At 60.9% G+C, this 14514-nt stretch overlaps 3 protein-coding genes and 2 non-coding genes across 5 annotated transcripts; 4 read left to right on the forward strand and 1 right to left on the reverse strand.

Moving 5' to 3' along the window:
* The first annotated feature begins 6103 nt into the window (after positions 1-6103).
* On the forward strand, positions 6104-7209 carry LOC132082578 (adenine phosphoribosyltransferase-like). Its single transcript, XM_059486913.1, has 5 exons — positions 6104-6286; positions 6408-6501; positions 6585-6731; positions 6810-6905; positions 6994-7209. Exons 1-5 carry the CDS (start codon positions 6164-6166, stop codon positions 7119-7121), a joined length of 588 nt encoding a protein of 195 aa, XP_059342896.1. The 5' UTR covers positions 6104-6163; the 3' UTR covers positions 7122-7209.
* Positions 7210-7344: 135 nt separating this feature from the next.
* RAB34 (RAB34, member RAS oncogene family) lies at positions 7345-10112 on the reverse strand. Its single transcript, XM_059486912.1, has 10 exons — positions 9852-10112; positions 9680-9771; positions 8897-8962; positions 8628-8729; positions 8496-8560; positions 8368-8419; positions 8150-8231; positions 7980-8070; positions 7783-7893; positions 7345-7695 (listed from the first exon to the last, which is right to left on the reverse strand). The coding sequence occupies exons 1-10, from the start codon at positions 9903-9905 to the stop codon at positions 7628-7630; spliced, it is 783 nt and encodes a 260-aa protein (XP_059342895.1). The 5' UTR covers positions 9906-10112; the 3' UTR covers positions 7345-7627.
* An 824-nt stretch (positions 10113-10936) lies between these two features.
* On the forward strand, positions 10937-12968 carry RPL23A (ribosomal protein L23a). Its single transcript, XM_059487017.1, has 5 exons — positions 10937-11093; positions 11512-11692; positions 11915-12091; positions 12445-12514; positions 12907-12968. Exons 1-5 carry the CDS (start codon positions 11069-11071, stop codon positions 12919-12921), a joined length of 468 nt encoding a protein of 155 aa, XP_059343000.1. The 5' UTR covers positions 10937-11068; the 3' UTR covers positions 12922-12968.
* Positions 11774-11844, forward strand: LOC132082828 (small nucleolar RNA Z17). The gene has a single exon (XR_009419874.1). It is a non-coding gene; the product is annotated as a small nucleolar RNA Z17 (small nucleolar RNA).
* Positions 12305-12370, forward strand: LOC132082827 (small nucleolar RNA SNORD42). Its single transcript, XR_009419873.1, has one exon. It is a non-coding gene; the product is annotated as a small nucleolar RNA SNORD42 (small nucleolar RNA).
* Positions 12969-14514: the final 1546 nt, after the last annotated feature.

Here is a 14514-nt window from a genome sequence, read left to right on the forward strand (position 1 = left end):
TGGCAGCGACCCGGGAGACAAAGCAAAGCTCTTTGCACAGAGAAATGCAGGTCCTGGCTTCAATGCCGTCCCCTCTGCAGTGCTGAGGGGCTCACAGGGTCCTGTTCCTCCCAAAGCCACCCAGGCCAGTGGGGAGAGCCGTGTGGGCTGGGGCCCACAGCTCCGAGCTCACAGGTGGCTGAACCTGGCGCTATTTTGTTATTTCATGAGACTGTACAATAGGAATTTGACTGGGAGCAGCTCCTTACTGGTTGGACCTGAAAGAGGGGAGGCTAGTTGTGTGTTGTTGCCTCCTTTCTGCCTATCTTTGTTTTTAGTTTTCCCTTGCTGTCAATAAAAGTTCTACTTTTGGGAAGCTGCTCGGCGTGCCCCCTGTCCGTGCTTCCTGCCGGGATGCTGTGGCTGCCACAGGGGCTTTGCAGCCACAGAAGAAGCAATGCCTTCCTCCACCCTTGGAATTCCCCCCTGGCCTCATGTGATCCGCTTATTTCAGGGATTTGGGATTGCACTGCACGCTCCTCAGTGTGGGCTTTGCTGTCTGCTTGGCTCCTGGCGCTCCGGCTCTGTCCAATGCTGGTATTTGGTGCTGGTGCAGGAAAATCTTTCCACCACCTCATGAGAATGCTGGGCTGATCCATGCTCCACCCTTGGAAGCATTTGGAGGAGTTGGTGGCCATGCCCTGTTCCCTGCTCCTGGCTACAGGGCCCAGACAGGGTCCCCACCCGCGAGAAAGGGACACAGGCAGCTCTCTGTGCCCCAGCTCTTCCCAGGCAGTGTCTGCCTTTGTCCCAGGGCTGGAAAAGTGTCTGCTGTCCCACTCTAAGGAGCCTTGCAGGCATTTGAGGAGCCTTCAGGGAGGGCCAAGCCCCTGTTCCTCCCCAATGAAGGGAGAAGGAGTTGATGCTGGTGTGGGAGCAAGGGAGAGGCAAGGCATTAAGAGGATGAGAGAGAGCTTGGGTGGTGCAGTTCAGAGAACTCCCAGAGAAAATGAGATGCCTGGGGAGCTGGAATTTAGCCCCCTAGCAGGGCAGCTAAAACTGGGGCTCAGCCCTGCTGCCAGCATGTGGCCAAGAGCTGTGTCCCTAATGCCAGGATGATGACATGGACTGAGGGGGGCAGTGAGGAACAGCTCAAACCCCTGGATCCCCACCCAGCTCTAGGTCTTCCATGATGGGATTTCCCCTGGATGCTGCCCCAGTGCCATCCTTTCCCCCACAGACAAAACCAAGGATGCTTGAGCAGATGTGAATTTATTTCACAGCCAGGACCCGTGCAGGGCTCAGGGAGGACTCAGACCTGCACCTCTCATGCAGGCTCAGCCTCAGTTTTACTTTTCAGCCTCTTCTTTCTGTTCCTCTCCTTCCTCCTCCTCTTCCCGCTGGTGGTGGGGACTGGGGAGGGAGTGGCTGGCACTGGCTCCCTGCCCACTCCCTCCCGTGCTGGGGCATCACTCAGGATGGTGTTGGATGATGGCAGCAGGGCCCAGGGATCAGCAGGGCCAGCAGGACGGCTCCGTGCCCCCTTTTCAGAAGAGCCTTTCTTTTTCAGACCTTTCCCCTTATTCTTCTTATCTTTCTTCCTCTTCCTCTCTTTCTTGCCTGCCCTGGGAGCTGTCTCGGTGTGATGATCCACTGGGAGCTCATGATGATCCCACAGGGGACTCAGGGGGACTCCCCTGGGCCTGGCTGCCCTGTCGATGAGCTCCCCCCCAAACTCATACAGCACCGGCTCTCGGGGCACCGCCACGGCCACCGTGTTGTACGCCCTGCACCTGCCAAAACCCAGGAGGCACCACAGGCTGGGACAAACCCCACAGGGCAAGGGGACAGTCCCCAGGGCAGGGGGGCACTCACCAGACATAGAGATAGGGCTCCACACACTCCTCCCTGTAGGTGAACTCGAAGCAGGGCACCTGGATGACGTTGAAGAAGGCCTGGCCCACCGCGCGCGAGGCCGTGTCGTTCACCCGCCGCAGGCACTGCTTCAACCTGCCCGGGCACAGCCAGCTCAGGGGTGCCTGTGCCCCTGACACACCACCATGCTGTGCCCCTGACACACCAGTGTCCTGTGCCTCTCACACACCACCATGCCAATCTGCTACACCTCCTTACCTGGGGCCCTTCTGGAAATGTGCCTGAACGCTAAGGGTTGTCGCAGACATCTTTTGTGAAAATCTTTTTCTTTAAGATTTCTCCTTCTGAGAAGCTAAGAAGCCTCAGAAACAAGATGTGAACAATGGTTATCTGCTGCTGTGCAATGCAACAGGTGGATCTGTGATTGGTCTCGTGTAGATGTTTGGAATTAGTGACCTCTCTCTCTCTGTCCGAGCCACAGACCTTTGTTTTCATTCCTTTCTATTCTTAGCTTAGCCAGCCTTCTGAGATGAAACTTTTCCTTCTATTCTTTTTAGTATAGTTTTAAGTAATATATATCATAAAATAATAAATCAAGCCTTCTGATAGAGTCAACATTCTCGTCTCTTCCCTCACCTGAAAACCCCTGTGAACTCCATCACAAAGGGTCACTCTGATAAAGTGAACATGGAGGTATACCAGCCCTCTCATTTCCTGCTACTTAGAAAAGCAGGAATTGAACCTACACTAAAGGAATCAAAACCCTCCACACTTCCTTTATGTTACTTTCTAGTAGGGTCAGCTAAACAAACTATGGGGCCCATACCCTGAAAATGATGGTTCAACTCCTTCCCCTGCTCCCCAAGCAAATCTAATCTTCATCATTAGCCTTACTCCTAGGAACAACCATTACTATCTCAAGTAATGAGATTATGTTACCGAATTACCGCCTTGAAATCACACACTCGCCATCCTCCGGTTAATCTCAAACCCATCACCCACGAGCACTGAAGCTGCCACCCCCGGGGGGGTGCCCGGGTGCCCCGGGGCAGTTTGGGGACGCTCACCGGAGGTCGCAGTCGCAGTGGCTGATGGTGTGCCAGCGCAGGTTGCGGTAGCCGTAGCGCGCCGTGAACGGGTGGATGACGTGCTGGCAGTGGTCGTGCTCCCGGCAGCAGCGATCCGTGTCCCGGTGCTCCCCTGCAGGGAAACAGGGCTGCAGGCAGGGCTGGGGCTGGGCTGGGGCTAGGACTGGATTGGGCTGGGGCTGGGCTAGGATCAAGATTGGATTGGGCTGATTTATGCATGGAATGATACTGGGGTAGATAAGGATGGATGGGCTCAGCTGGATCAGCATTTGGATGGGGACAAGGCTGTCGCTGGCTGTGCCAACACCACACTGGGAATGAGATTGGGGTCCTGGACAGGGCCACAAGAGGGTTTAGGCTGGGATCAGGATAGCGACAGGGAGTGGAGCAGTATTGGGATGGGGACTGGGGTAGGAAAGGATGGGTGGGAAGGGCTCAGTTGGATCAGCGCTTGGGTGGGACAAGGCTGGCACTGGCTGTGCCAACACCACACTGGGGATCAGACTGGGGTCCTGGAGCAGTACCACAAGAGGGTTTACGCTGAGATGAGGATAGCAACAGGAAGTGGAGCAGTATTGGGATGGGCTTTGAATATATTCTAAAAAATAAATAAAAGGCGAGTAGTCCATTGGCAAAAGAAGATCTGCACTTGTGAACTGAGCCTTCCTTTCCACTCAGTTTCAGCCATAATTCTTAAGTGCAATGTCAGGATCCACCTCTTTGTTGGGCCGAGCAATTTGCAAAGCACGATTCCTCACTGATTTCCTATCTTAAATAATGAAGGTTTTGTAGGGCCAGAAGAGAGGGGAAGAGTGTGAGAAGATATTTTCCTAATGGTCAGCCTTACAGGAGAAGTTTGGATCAAAATATTGGTCAGAAAAACAGGAAGAGATGACAAAACCCTGGGATGGGGACTGGAATGGCAGCAGGATGGACCACAGAATAGGCTGGGGACAGAGGGTGGATCAAGAGTGGAGCAGCACCAGGAGGAATTGTGATAGGAACTAGGCAGAGGTGAACTGGGATTGGACTGCTGCTTGGGTGGGGGCTGAACTGGACAGACAGGGATTGAACTATCATGGGAACAGGGACTGGAGGAGACCATTGCTGGGATGGACTGGATTGGGATTGGTGAGGACTGACCTAGTGATGGGTTGGGGATGGGATGGGATGGGATGGGATGGAATTGGAAGGGATGGAAAGGATGGGATGGGATGATAGATGTAGCAGCATCCCTGCCGCCCTTACCCAGCTGCTCGTAGCTGTCCGCGTTGCTGCCCGCCCCGCACCACAGCGTCCCGGGGTAGGTGAGCCCGCGGCGGGCGCGGGGCCGTCCCGGCGGGGCCGCTCCGGGGGCAGGCTGCAGCAGGAGGAAGAAGAGGAGGAGGAGGAGGAGGCGGCAGAGCAGCCCCGGGGCGCACATGGCACCGCGCCGCTCGCCGCCGTGGGGCCGCCTTATAGAGCAGCGCAGCCCGCCCACGCGGGGCGGCCCGGCACGGCCCGGCACGGCCCGGCACGGCCCGGCACGGCCCGGCACGGCCCGGCACGGCGCGGGGGGTCCCGCAGAGCCGGGGCGCTGCCGCCGCTCCCGCCGCACGTCCCGCGGGGAAGGGCTCACCCCTGCCGCGGGACCGGCCCCGTTGCTGTGGCAGCCGGTGGGGTGATGTGCCGGGGCCGGTAACGAGCCGGCCACAAACCCCCGCCCCGTGACGCGCCCGCCCCGCACAGCCCCCGGCCCGGAGCGGCCCCCGACGGGAGAACGATGCTCCCTGCATCCCTGTGTCCCTGTGTCCATCCCTGCATCCCTGCGTTCGTCCCTGCGTCCCTGAATCCCTGCATCCCTGTGTCCCTGTGTCCATCCCTGCATCCCTGCATCCCTGAATCCCTGCATCCCTGCATCCCTGCGTCCCTGTGTCCCTGCATCCATCCCTGCATCCCTCCCCGAGGATGCTCTGTGTGGCCCCGGATCCCGGCCCACAGATGCTCCCTGAATTCCCCCGTCCCTTCCCGCGGTGCTCCCCACATCGGCACCTCCCTGTGACCGTGCTCACAGGGGTCTGAGGATGAGGGAAGAGATGAGGATCTGACTCGGTGTTTCAGAAGGCTTGATTTAGTATTTTATGATATATATTATATTAAAACTATACTAAAAGAATAGAAGAAAGGATTTCATCAGAAGGCTAGCTAAGAATAGAAAAGGAAGAAAGATAAAGCTTGTGGCTCAGACTTTCTGTCTGAGCCAGCTGACTGTGATTGGCCATTAATTAGAAACAACCAACATGGGCCAATCACAGATGCACCTGTTGCATTCCACAGCAGCAGATAATCAATGTTTGCATTTTGTTCCCGAGGCCTCTCAGCTTCTCAGGAGAAAAAGTCCTAAGGAAAGGCTTTTCCATAAAAGATGCCTGCGACACTTCCCCATGCCCCATGAGTGCATGCTGCATCCTCACATCCCATCCCAGGGTCGCTCCCTGTGGCCCTGCACATCCCATCCCACGGATGTGCCTTCCCCAGGCCAGCCCAGAGCCTGTGCCCAGCCGGGCTGGCCGCCCACTCTGCCATTCCCAGAGCACTGCCAGGGCTGTCCCTCCTGGCCAGCTCCTGCCCTTGGGGCCCATTGGCAGTCAGGACACAGCCCTGGCTCAGTGGGACGCTGTGGCAGCCAGCTCCCAGCAGGGCAGGACAGTGCCTGGACACCCCAACGGGGACGTGCGCGGCCTCAAAAAATCCCTGTGCTGCCCAAGACCACCCAAAACTGCAGGAAACCCCCCTGAGCATCCCCCTGGCTGGCTGGCACAGGGTGCCACCCCTCTGTGCCACCCACACTGGGTGCTGGGGACACTCATGTGGTTTACAAACGCCACAGCCTCATTTCTTCCCCGCACAGCCCTGCCTGGCTGGGACAGCAGAGCCAGTGGGGGACATCAGTGGCCCATGGGAAGGGTTCTTGCCTGGCTCTGTGCCAGTGTCCAGCTGGCTGAGGGCGCTGGCCCAGTGCCACAGGGCTGGCCCTGCTCAGCTGTCGCTGTCTGTGACGCCCCTGTGACGCTCCTGCTCGGCTCAGCCCTGCCACCAGCACCAGGTACGGAGCCAGAACGGGAGCCCTGGGCCCTGGGGTGCCACGTGTGGCTGTGGGTGTGGGGCACCAGGCCATGGGGAGGTGGGGAGGTCTCACCCCCCTTCATGCTCAGTGCTTGCAGTGCCTGCAGTCCCCACGCATGGACCTGTGCCACGTCCCTGCCACCCGGGAGAAGGGCTGGTACCTGGCACTGATGGCTCCCAACGTCAAAGGTCCCAACTATGCCTGGCTGGACCCGTCCCGGCTCTACTGCCACCCGCAAGTACCCAGTGCCCGGGGTGGATGGCATCCACGGGGTGCCCGGGGTGGGCTGTACCTCTCCAGGGGCTGCTGGGGTGCCCACGGGGGGCTGCCCACACCCAGCCCCTCCACTCTCCCCCCAGGGCTTGCAGGACTGCGTGGCCGACCTGCTGCAGCCCTTCCAGGGAGATGCCATCGACATGGTGGCCGGCGTCGACGCCATGGGCTTCATCCTGGGTGAGCAGGGCACGGCTCACAGGCGAGCACAGCGTCCCTGTCCCTTGTCCTGGGGGTCCTGACGGTGCTGTGCCCACCTGCAGGCGCTGCAGCCGCTGCCACCCTGCAGAAAGGCTTCCTGGCCATCCGCAAGGCCGGGCACCTGTGCGTGCACACGGAGGCTCAGCCCTACAGCGACTACTTGGGCCAGCAGAAGCTGATGGAGATCCGCACCGATGCCATCACACCAGGTTAGCCAGGGGTGCTGCCCTTCTGGGGGGCTGCAGGGTGGGCATGGAGCACTCAAGCACAGCCTCTCCCCCCTCCAGGCCTGCGCATCCTCCTGGTGGATCAGTGGGTTGAAACTGGGGGCACCATGAGAGCGGCCATCGAACTGGTGGAGCGGCTGGGGGGGGTCGTGGCAGGTAGGAGAGGGCACCCATGGGTGCAGTGGGACACCACTCACTCCCACAGGCTGTGGTGGGCAGCGCTGAGCCCCCTGTGTCCCCACAGGGGTCGCTGCCATCTGCATGGAGAGCAGCGAGGGAGGGAAGTGGATCCAGGAGCGCTACAAGTGCTCCCACTGCGTCCCCCCACGCCTGCAGCCCCGCTTCGACCAGCACCAGCTGGGCTGGGAGTGACGTGGCAGTGTCACCTCGTGTGTCCCCCCGAGAGGGACACATCCCCCCTGGCTCTGCAGGACCGGGATACTCCTCGGTGGCAATGGAACTCGTCCTCAGTGGCAATGGAACTCGTCCTGAGTGGCAGCCATCCATCCGCCTGCTTGCCTGTGAGCCTGGGGGCTGCACCCGGGGACAGGGACACCCACAGCCACCCCCAGCCCCCTGCCCCCAGCCCCATGCCTTTCTTACAAAGCATAAAAAAAGATTTTATTAAGACAAAAGGGAGCCTGAAGGCATCTCCCCCTGCGAGCAGTACCTGGGTTTGCATAGCTACAGGAGCCACACGGGTGCTCCTGCGTGCCCCAGCGGGGGTGCCCAGGCAGGCCAGGGGTGCCCAGGCAGACCAGGGGTACCCAGGGAGGCCAGGGGTGCCCAGGCAGGCCAGGGATGGCAGGGACATGTCCTCGGGGCCGGCTGGGATCGCCCCTCTTTGGTCCAGAGCACAGAGGGCTTGGGGCTGTCCCTCACTGGCAGCACTTGGGTTTCTTGCGGGGCGTGGACAGGTACAGGTCGCTCTCCTTGCTGCTGATCCCTGAGGGGCAGAGCAAGGAGAAAGGGTGGCTGTGAGGGTGGGGGGACACGGGGGACACCCAGGAGGGGCCGGCCGGGGATTACTCACGCACGGTGTCGCCGATGCTGCGGGCGCCGCTGCCGCGCTCCAGCTCGGCCAGCACGCTGCTCTCAAAGGTCAGCGCCGCCACTCGGAAGAAGAAATCCCGCACGTTCTCCCCTGGCCCACGGGAGGAAGAGACCCCCTGAGTGCCCCCCGAGCTGGCTGATGTGGGATCTGCATTTCCCCACCCCGCTGGGACTCACCAGTGAGCGAGGACACAGCCCAGTACTCGGCCTGCATCTCCTGGGCCACCTTGAGGGCGTCCTTCTCCATCAGGCTGTACTGGGCCGGGGTCTGCCAACCAGGCCGGGTGTGGGTGGGTGACAGGGACAGCCAGGGCACGGCCTGCCCACAGGGAGGGGGACACACTCACGCTCAGATCCTTCTTGGAGCCCACCAGGAAGAGGATCACGTTGGATGGGTCGTTCTCCTTCAGGGCATCAGCCAGCCACTGCCTGTGAAGCCACTGTCACCAGGTGGTGGCCAAGCACTGTCCTTGTGCTCACACAGCACAGCAGCCCCACAGCCCCTCTTTGTCCCTAAGGTCCCCACGCCCATCCCTGTCCCCACCCCTGGCCATGTGTCACCTACCGTGTGTGCTCCAGGGACCCCACGTCGTTGACATCGAAGACAATCACGATGGCTGGGGAGGAAGGAGGGTGAGATGGGGACAGGGACAGGGACAGAGGGTGGGCGGCTGGGCTGCGGGGGGAGCTCACCCTGTGCTCCTCGGTAGTAGGTGGAAGCGATGCACTTGAAACGCTCCTGGCCGGCCGTGTCCCACCTGGGGGGGTGTGGGAGGTGAGGGGGGGTCGCAGGGGTGAGTGGGGAGGGGGCTGGCCAACACTCACAGCTGCAGGCTGAAGGGCACCCCCAGCACCTCGAACCGCTCCATCTCGAAATCCACGCCGATGGTCGCCTTGTAGTTCTTGTCAAAAGTGTCCTTGCAAAACCTGGGGGGAGTCAGGGGGTATCAACATCCCCTGACCCCTTGGGGGGCTCAGTGCCCCCCGCCCCCTGGGCCAGAGCTGGGCTCAGCCCAAGGCGCTGCTGCCCTTTGGGAGAGAGGGATCATTTCCCCCCTCTCCATCCCCTCCGAGCCTCCCGGGGCTCCCGTTACCGATTGATCAGGCAGGTTTTCCCCACCGAGAGATCGCCCACCACGATGATCTTGGAGATCTTGAACCTGCAGCGAGGGGGACACGCGGGGGCTCAGCAGGGTGGGGGCACCCCTGAGCCGTCCCCGAGGGGTTTGGGCTGGTCCCATCATCCCATCCCCGCCCGGCCCCTCGTGTCCAAAGGGCTCCCCATCCCGGCCCTCCGCGGCTCATCCCGTACCCCCGTGCTCCTCCGGTGTCCCCTCCGCTCCGCATTCCCGCCCCGCCGCAGCTCATCCCAGACGCCCGCGATCCTCCGGTGTCCTCCCGCCCCGCATCCCGGTCCTGTCGCTGTTCGCCCCGGATCCCCGTACTCCCCGGTGTCCCCCCGTGTCCCCTCCCGGTTCATCTCGGACCCCCGAGCTCCCCCGGTGTCCCCCCGCTCCGTATCCCGGCCGCTCCGCGGTTCATCCCGGATCCCCGGCGTCCCCCCAGCTCCGTATCCCGAATCCCCGCGCCCTCCCCGCGTTCCTCCGGTGTCCCCCTCCCGGTTCATCCCGGATCCCCGCGTTCCTCCGGTGTCCCCCCCCGGTTCATCCCGGATCCCCGCTCCCGCCCCGCTCTCCCCGTGTCCCCCCCGCTCCGCATTCCAGCGCCGTGACGCAGGGCTCGGCACCGGGCAGCGCCGGCAGCCACGCGGCGCCCACGCCGGGACCCCCAGGGGACCCCCACGCGCGGCTGCGGCCCCGCCGGTCCCTGTCACCCCCCCGGGCCCAGAGCGGGGACCCCGAACCCGCGGGACAGACCCCACGGTGCCCGTCCGCTGCTCCTGGCAGGCTCCGGCCACCGTGGGGTGGAAGGCGGGGCGGGCGTGCAGGGCGGCCTCCTTGCGGAAACACTGCGAGGGGACAAAGGGGGACAGCGGGGTGAGCGCGGGGCTCGGCGGGGACAGCCCGGGGTGGCGGGGCCCCCTCTCACCGCGGGCAGCTCGGCGATGACCCGGTCCCTGCGCACCGGGGCCAGCACGTTCATGGTCCGTGGGGGACAGCGGGGATGGGATGAGGGTCAGGCGGGGTCTGGGGACACAGAGAGCAAGGAGTGGCCGTGTCCCCGTGTCACAGATGTCGCCGTGAACAGCACTGTGGATCACTGTTGTCGCCGTGTCCCCATGTGGGGCTGTCCCCTTATCCCACACTTTTCCCTTGTCCCTGTGTCCTGATTCCCCACGTCACCGAGGATGGCTGTCCCCACATCCCTGCCACCTCGAGGTCCTTGTCACCTCCCTGCCACCCCGAGCCCCCTGCCTGTGGCTGTCCCACACCCCGTGTCCCAGCTGTCCCCGTGTCCCACATCCCGAGTGTGCCACCCCAGCGTGTCACTGTCCCCCTGCCACCAGATGTGGCTGTCCCACACGCGTGTCCCAGCTGTCCCCATGTCCCGCCACCCTCACATTCCCGCACACCCGGGTACCACTGTCCCCGCCATCCACCCATCCATCCATCCCCGTGTCCCAGCTGTCCCCACGGCCACCCCAGGCTGTGGCAGTCCCTGCCCCGCAATCTGTCTGTCCCCAAGTGCCACCCAGCCCCATCCCCGTGTCCCACCGCTCCCCGCGTGTCCCCCCCGTCCCGTGCACAGATCCCGCTGTCCCCTCGCCTCATCCCAGTCCAACATCCAGCTCTCCCCGCCTCGTCCCTGTCCCCACGGCGAGGAAATGAAGCGGGGTGTCCCCGTTACCGCCAACCTCCCAGCGTCGGTAGCGGTGCTCGGTGCTTCACGCCCAGTCCCGGAGTAACCGGCGTCCTGGCCCCTCCCACGCCCCCGTTCGGGGCGTGGGAGGGGCCAGGACGCCGGTTACTCCGGGACTGGGCCATTGAGCTGCTACCACCGCGGCGGGACCCCGGTAATCCCCCGCCACCCCGGGGCTCACCCCGGTCCCGCACCGCCACGACGGCGGGAAGGGACAGTAGCGTGCCAGACTACAACTCCCATGATGCCCTACGGCACGCAGGACGATGCTGCGCGTGCGCACAGGAGTCCCTTGGCGAGTACTACCACTACCGACATGCTCAGAATATGTCGCGAGAGTTGGGCCGGAGAGGTGGTGGGGATTCCGTCTTGCTCCCGCGAGATTTGGGGGTATAAGCCCGTGCTGCGCGGAGCGGGAGACCCCTTTCGGCTTCCGCCTGGCCAAGATGGCGCCCAAGGCGAAGAAGGAGGGTGAGGGCGCGGGGCGCTGGGTCTGGGTTGGGGTTCCCGGGCGGCGTGTGGGACCCCGCGGGGTGCTGGTGTATGTGCGGGGGAGCCGGGCTGAACGCAGCGGGGAGTGGCGCAGGGTTGCAGCGCTGTGTTCAGCGCGGGCACGTGGAGGGGGTGGGAGAGGCCTGCCAGGTTGCCTGAGGGAGGTGGGGGGTGTTCCCATCTCGGTGCTAGGAATCCTGCGCGGCCAGGGAATGAGCGCCTTTTCCCGCAAGGAAACGGGAGACTTTTAACTCAGTTGGGCGTTCTGGGGGCTCCTCGTGGTTGGATGAGGGAGCCCGGGCCGCTGGGTGAGGTCCTGCCGGGGAAGCCATGCCCGGCCGGGGAGCGCACCCCGACCCTGCAGAGCCGTGTGGCGCTGACTGAGCTCTCCTCACAGCTGTGCCTCCGAAGACAGAGGCTAAGGCAAAGGCGCTGAAGGCCAAGAAGGCCGTCCTGAAGGGGGTCCACAGCCACAAGAAAAAGAAGATCCGCACGTCGCCCACATTCCGCAGGCCCAAGACGCTGCGGCTGCGGAGGCAGCCCAAGTACCCCCGGAAAAGCGCCCCACGGAGAAACAAGTGAGTGTGGGGAGAGGGCTCTGCCCTGCTCGGGCGTTTGGGGGTGGCAGCAGCCCCGTGAATGGGGACCTGGTGGTTTGGGATGCACGTGATGATTTTATGCGACCAAAGCCTGAGAGTTTGTGATTATAACCTTAGGTGACTGATGCACCCCAAAGAAAGCCCCTGAAATTCAGAGGAGCACCTGCCAGCCCTCTGTTAATCACAGCATCTCTCTTGCAGGCTGGACCATTATGCCATTATCAAGTTCCCTCTGACCACAGAATCAGCGATGAAGAAGATTGAGGACAACAACACTCTGGTGTTCATCGTGGATGTCAAGGCAAACAAGCACCAGATCAAACAGGCTGTCAAGAAGCTGTATGATATCGATGTGGCCAAGGTCAACACGTTGATCAGGTGAGAAGGGGGAGGAGAACAAGTCCCTGCTGGGTGTGAGGTGCTTCATTTTGGCAGAAAATGGGAATACATGTGTGAGATTGAGCAGATGTGGGGTAAAGCTCCACAGCTAAGTGCAGCTTTGGACTGAGCACGTCTTGGTGGAAGTGGGAAATGTTGGCAGAGCAGAGGGTTGGTTTCCTCAGGGAGCACTTTTGGCACCCAGGGAGTCCTGTGCAAATGATGTAAACTTCAATTTCACTGAGTAATGTGATGTTTCCAAAGGAACCACTGATGCACACGGGGGTTGCAGGAATGTGGAGCGGGGGGAGGGAGGAGTTGTCTCTGTCCTGATGCCTCCTCTTCCTCTCTAGGCCTGATGGAGAGAAGAAGGCTTACGTCCGACTGGCTCCTGATTATGATGCACTGGATGTGGCCAACAAGGTGAGATCTCTTTGATACTTGGAAGGTTTTTTTTTGCACTTTGTCTCGTGTCTCCTCCACTGATTGTTCTTCATGAGGTATTTGTGTGGTGGCACTTGTGTGGCTCTGTAGCCAGACAGGATGTGAGTACTGAGGAGCCACGTTCTCAGTCAGCTCAAGGTGATTGAGGCAGGCAGGAGGCAGAGGTGGTGCACAGTGGAGTAGGGGAATGCACAGCACAAGGATCACTGTGGGATGAGTGTACAAAGTGGATGTGTGAAGCTCTTGGGCAGGTCTGGGAGGAGGAAGCCTTGGAGGACAGGAATCCTGGGGAGATGCAGTGATGTCTGTGGTGGAGGCTCTGCCTTTCTGCCACCATAACATCTGTTTTAACATCCTTTGCTTCTTTCCAGATTGGAATCATCTAAACTGCATCTGCCGGGGACTGTACAGACTAATAAACATTGTGACACCACTGAGGGCTCCTGTGTTCTGTGACAGCACAGCCCCGTGCGAGAGAGAGCACCCAGCAAAGTCCTGGGGCTCCACTTCTTTAAAGGGGCTCCTCCTTCCCTTCCTGCAGTGGGTGGGCAGGGCTGACTGCTCCACCAGAGGGTTTGCAGGGGCACTGCTGCCCTGCTCAGAGGTGTCTGAGATGCTGTCAGCATGAGGTGACACCTAAATCTCAAATATGTCTGCATTTACCCCCAGGCCTCTTGTGTCTTGCATTTTCTTGCACAGGGTAATTGGGATGTGTTTGTGATCAGTGTTTTTGGTGTCCTACATCGCTTCCTTGTGGAGCAGAGCACAACAAAAACCTGTCAGTGGCTCTGATGTGGCACAGGTGACCTGTCACACCATTTCCCCAGCCTATCAGCTCTCTGCTTATGCTGCAGGTTCACTTGGAGCCCTCCTGCTAATCCAGCAGTGGAGGCTTTGTGGGTTTTTCTGGCACACTCCATGTGCTCGCAGCGTGTGAGTTTCCCTGTGGCTGTTCCTCACGGGGTTCACTGTCCTCAGGGTTGTTTCCAAATGCTGCTGTTGCTGCCTCTGCCTGTTTGGCTATGAGTCTCTAGGTGAAACCAGGTTTTAGTGTTTGGAGTCAGGAGAATGTGGAGCATTGGGTGAGCAGGGAGTGGGGGTGTTATGGAAAAGTCTCCAGGGTACTTGAGCTTAAGTACATACTTAGACTCGACTGAGAAAGATGATGAAAGCCCTGACCAAATATTGATTGGGCTCTTGAATGGTGGGACACCAAGTTCCTCCAGGCCTCTTGTGGAGGGTGGCAGATTCCCAGGACAGTGGGGGATGGAAAGCAGGAGCTGCTCTCGGGTGGAGCTTTGTGCTGGGCTGTGTGGCCCTGGCTTGACACCCCTCACCTGGGCTGGGGGGAGGTGGGCAGGAGGTGCTCACCTGCTGTAAGGGGTTAAAAACTGCCTGGAGGGAGGAGTGCTGCTTCCCTGTGTGCTTCCCTGGCACCACCAACGCTGCCTCTGCCCTGTGGGTGCATGGCAGCAGGGTCCCCTGACCCCCAGGCCACCTTTTTACACACAGTCACCCCAAGAAAGATGTGGGAGAAGTTGCCACTTTTGTAGCAAAGCTGCTGTCAGTGCTGGGCAAGGGTTGGCTCTGGAGAGCCTGGATGTGCTGCAGGCAGAGGCTGGGAGGGATTCCACATCAGCATGACTTGCAGTCAGCCCTGGCCTTGGCTCAGCTCTGCCCAGTGGTGCTGCCCTGGTGCTTCCCTGGCCTCTTGCTCCTGGCTGCCAGCCTGCCTGATCCACAGCTGGGGATGCTCCTGCTGGAACCAGGAGGGGAACAGCAGCAGCTGCCTCCTTTGGGAGCTGTGTCATGCCTGGCCTTCCACACTGGTTTAAGGACAGGAGAAGTGTGAGCTGGTCTGAGCCTGTGACCTGCTGGGACAGACCTGTGTCTGCTTCAAGTGGAGAGACAAGGGGAAATGTGCAGCAAATAAGGGTGAGGGGAAAATTAACATTTGAGCTTAGTTGTGATTGTAGATG

The sequence above is a fragment of the Ammospiza nelsoni genome, chromosome 21, assembly GCF_027579445.1.
Source record: "Ammospiza nelsoni isolate bAmmNel1 chromosome 21, bAmmNel1.pri, whole genome shotgun sequence".
In the NCBI taxonomy this organism is placed as follows: Eukaryota; Metazoa; Chordata; class Aves; order Passeriformes; family Passerellidae; genus Ammospiza; species Ammospiza nelsoni.

Coding starts and splice junctions, on each gene's coding strand:
- LOC132082578 (XM_059486913.1), top strand. CDS start 6,164: ATGGACCTGTGCCACGTCCCTGCCACCCGGGAGAAGGGCTGGTACCTG. Junction 6,502..6,584: donor CGCCATGGGCTTCATCCTGG/GTGAGCAGGGCA, acceptor GCCCACCTGCAG/GCGCTGCAGCCGCTGCCACC. Junction 6,906..6,993: donor GCTGGGGGGGGTCGTGGCAG/GTAGGAGAGGGC, acceptor GTGTCCCCACAG/GGGTCGCTGCCATCTGCATG.
- RPL23A (XM_059487017.1), top strand. CDS start 11,069: ATGGCGCCCAAGGCGAAGAAGGAGG. Junction 11,693..11,914: donor AGCGCCCCACGGAGAAACAA/GTGAGTGTGGGG, acceptor TCTCTCTTGCAG/GCTGGACCATTATGCCATTA. Junction 12,092..12,444: donor AAGGTCAACACGTTGATCAG/GTGAGAAGGGGG, acceptor CTTCCTCTCTAG/GCCTGATGGAGAGAAGAAGG.
- RAB34 (XM_059486912.1), bottom strand. CDS start 9,905: ATGAACGTGCTGGCCCCGGTGCGCAGGGACCGGGTCATCGCCGAGCTG. Junction 8,561..8,627: donor GTGCCCTTCAGCCTGCAGCT/GTGAGTGTTGGC, acceptor ACACCCCCCCAG/GTGGGACACGGCCGGCCAGG. Junction 8,232..8,367: donor GGGTCCCTGGAGCACACACG/GTAGGTGACACA, acceptor GTGGCTTCACAG/GCAGTGGCTGGCTGATGCCC.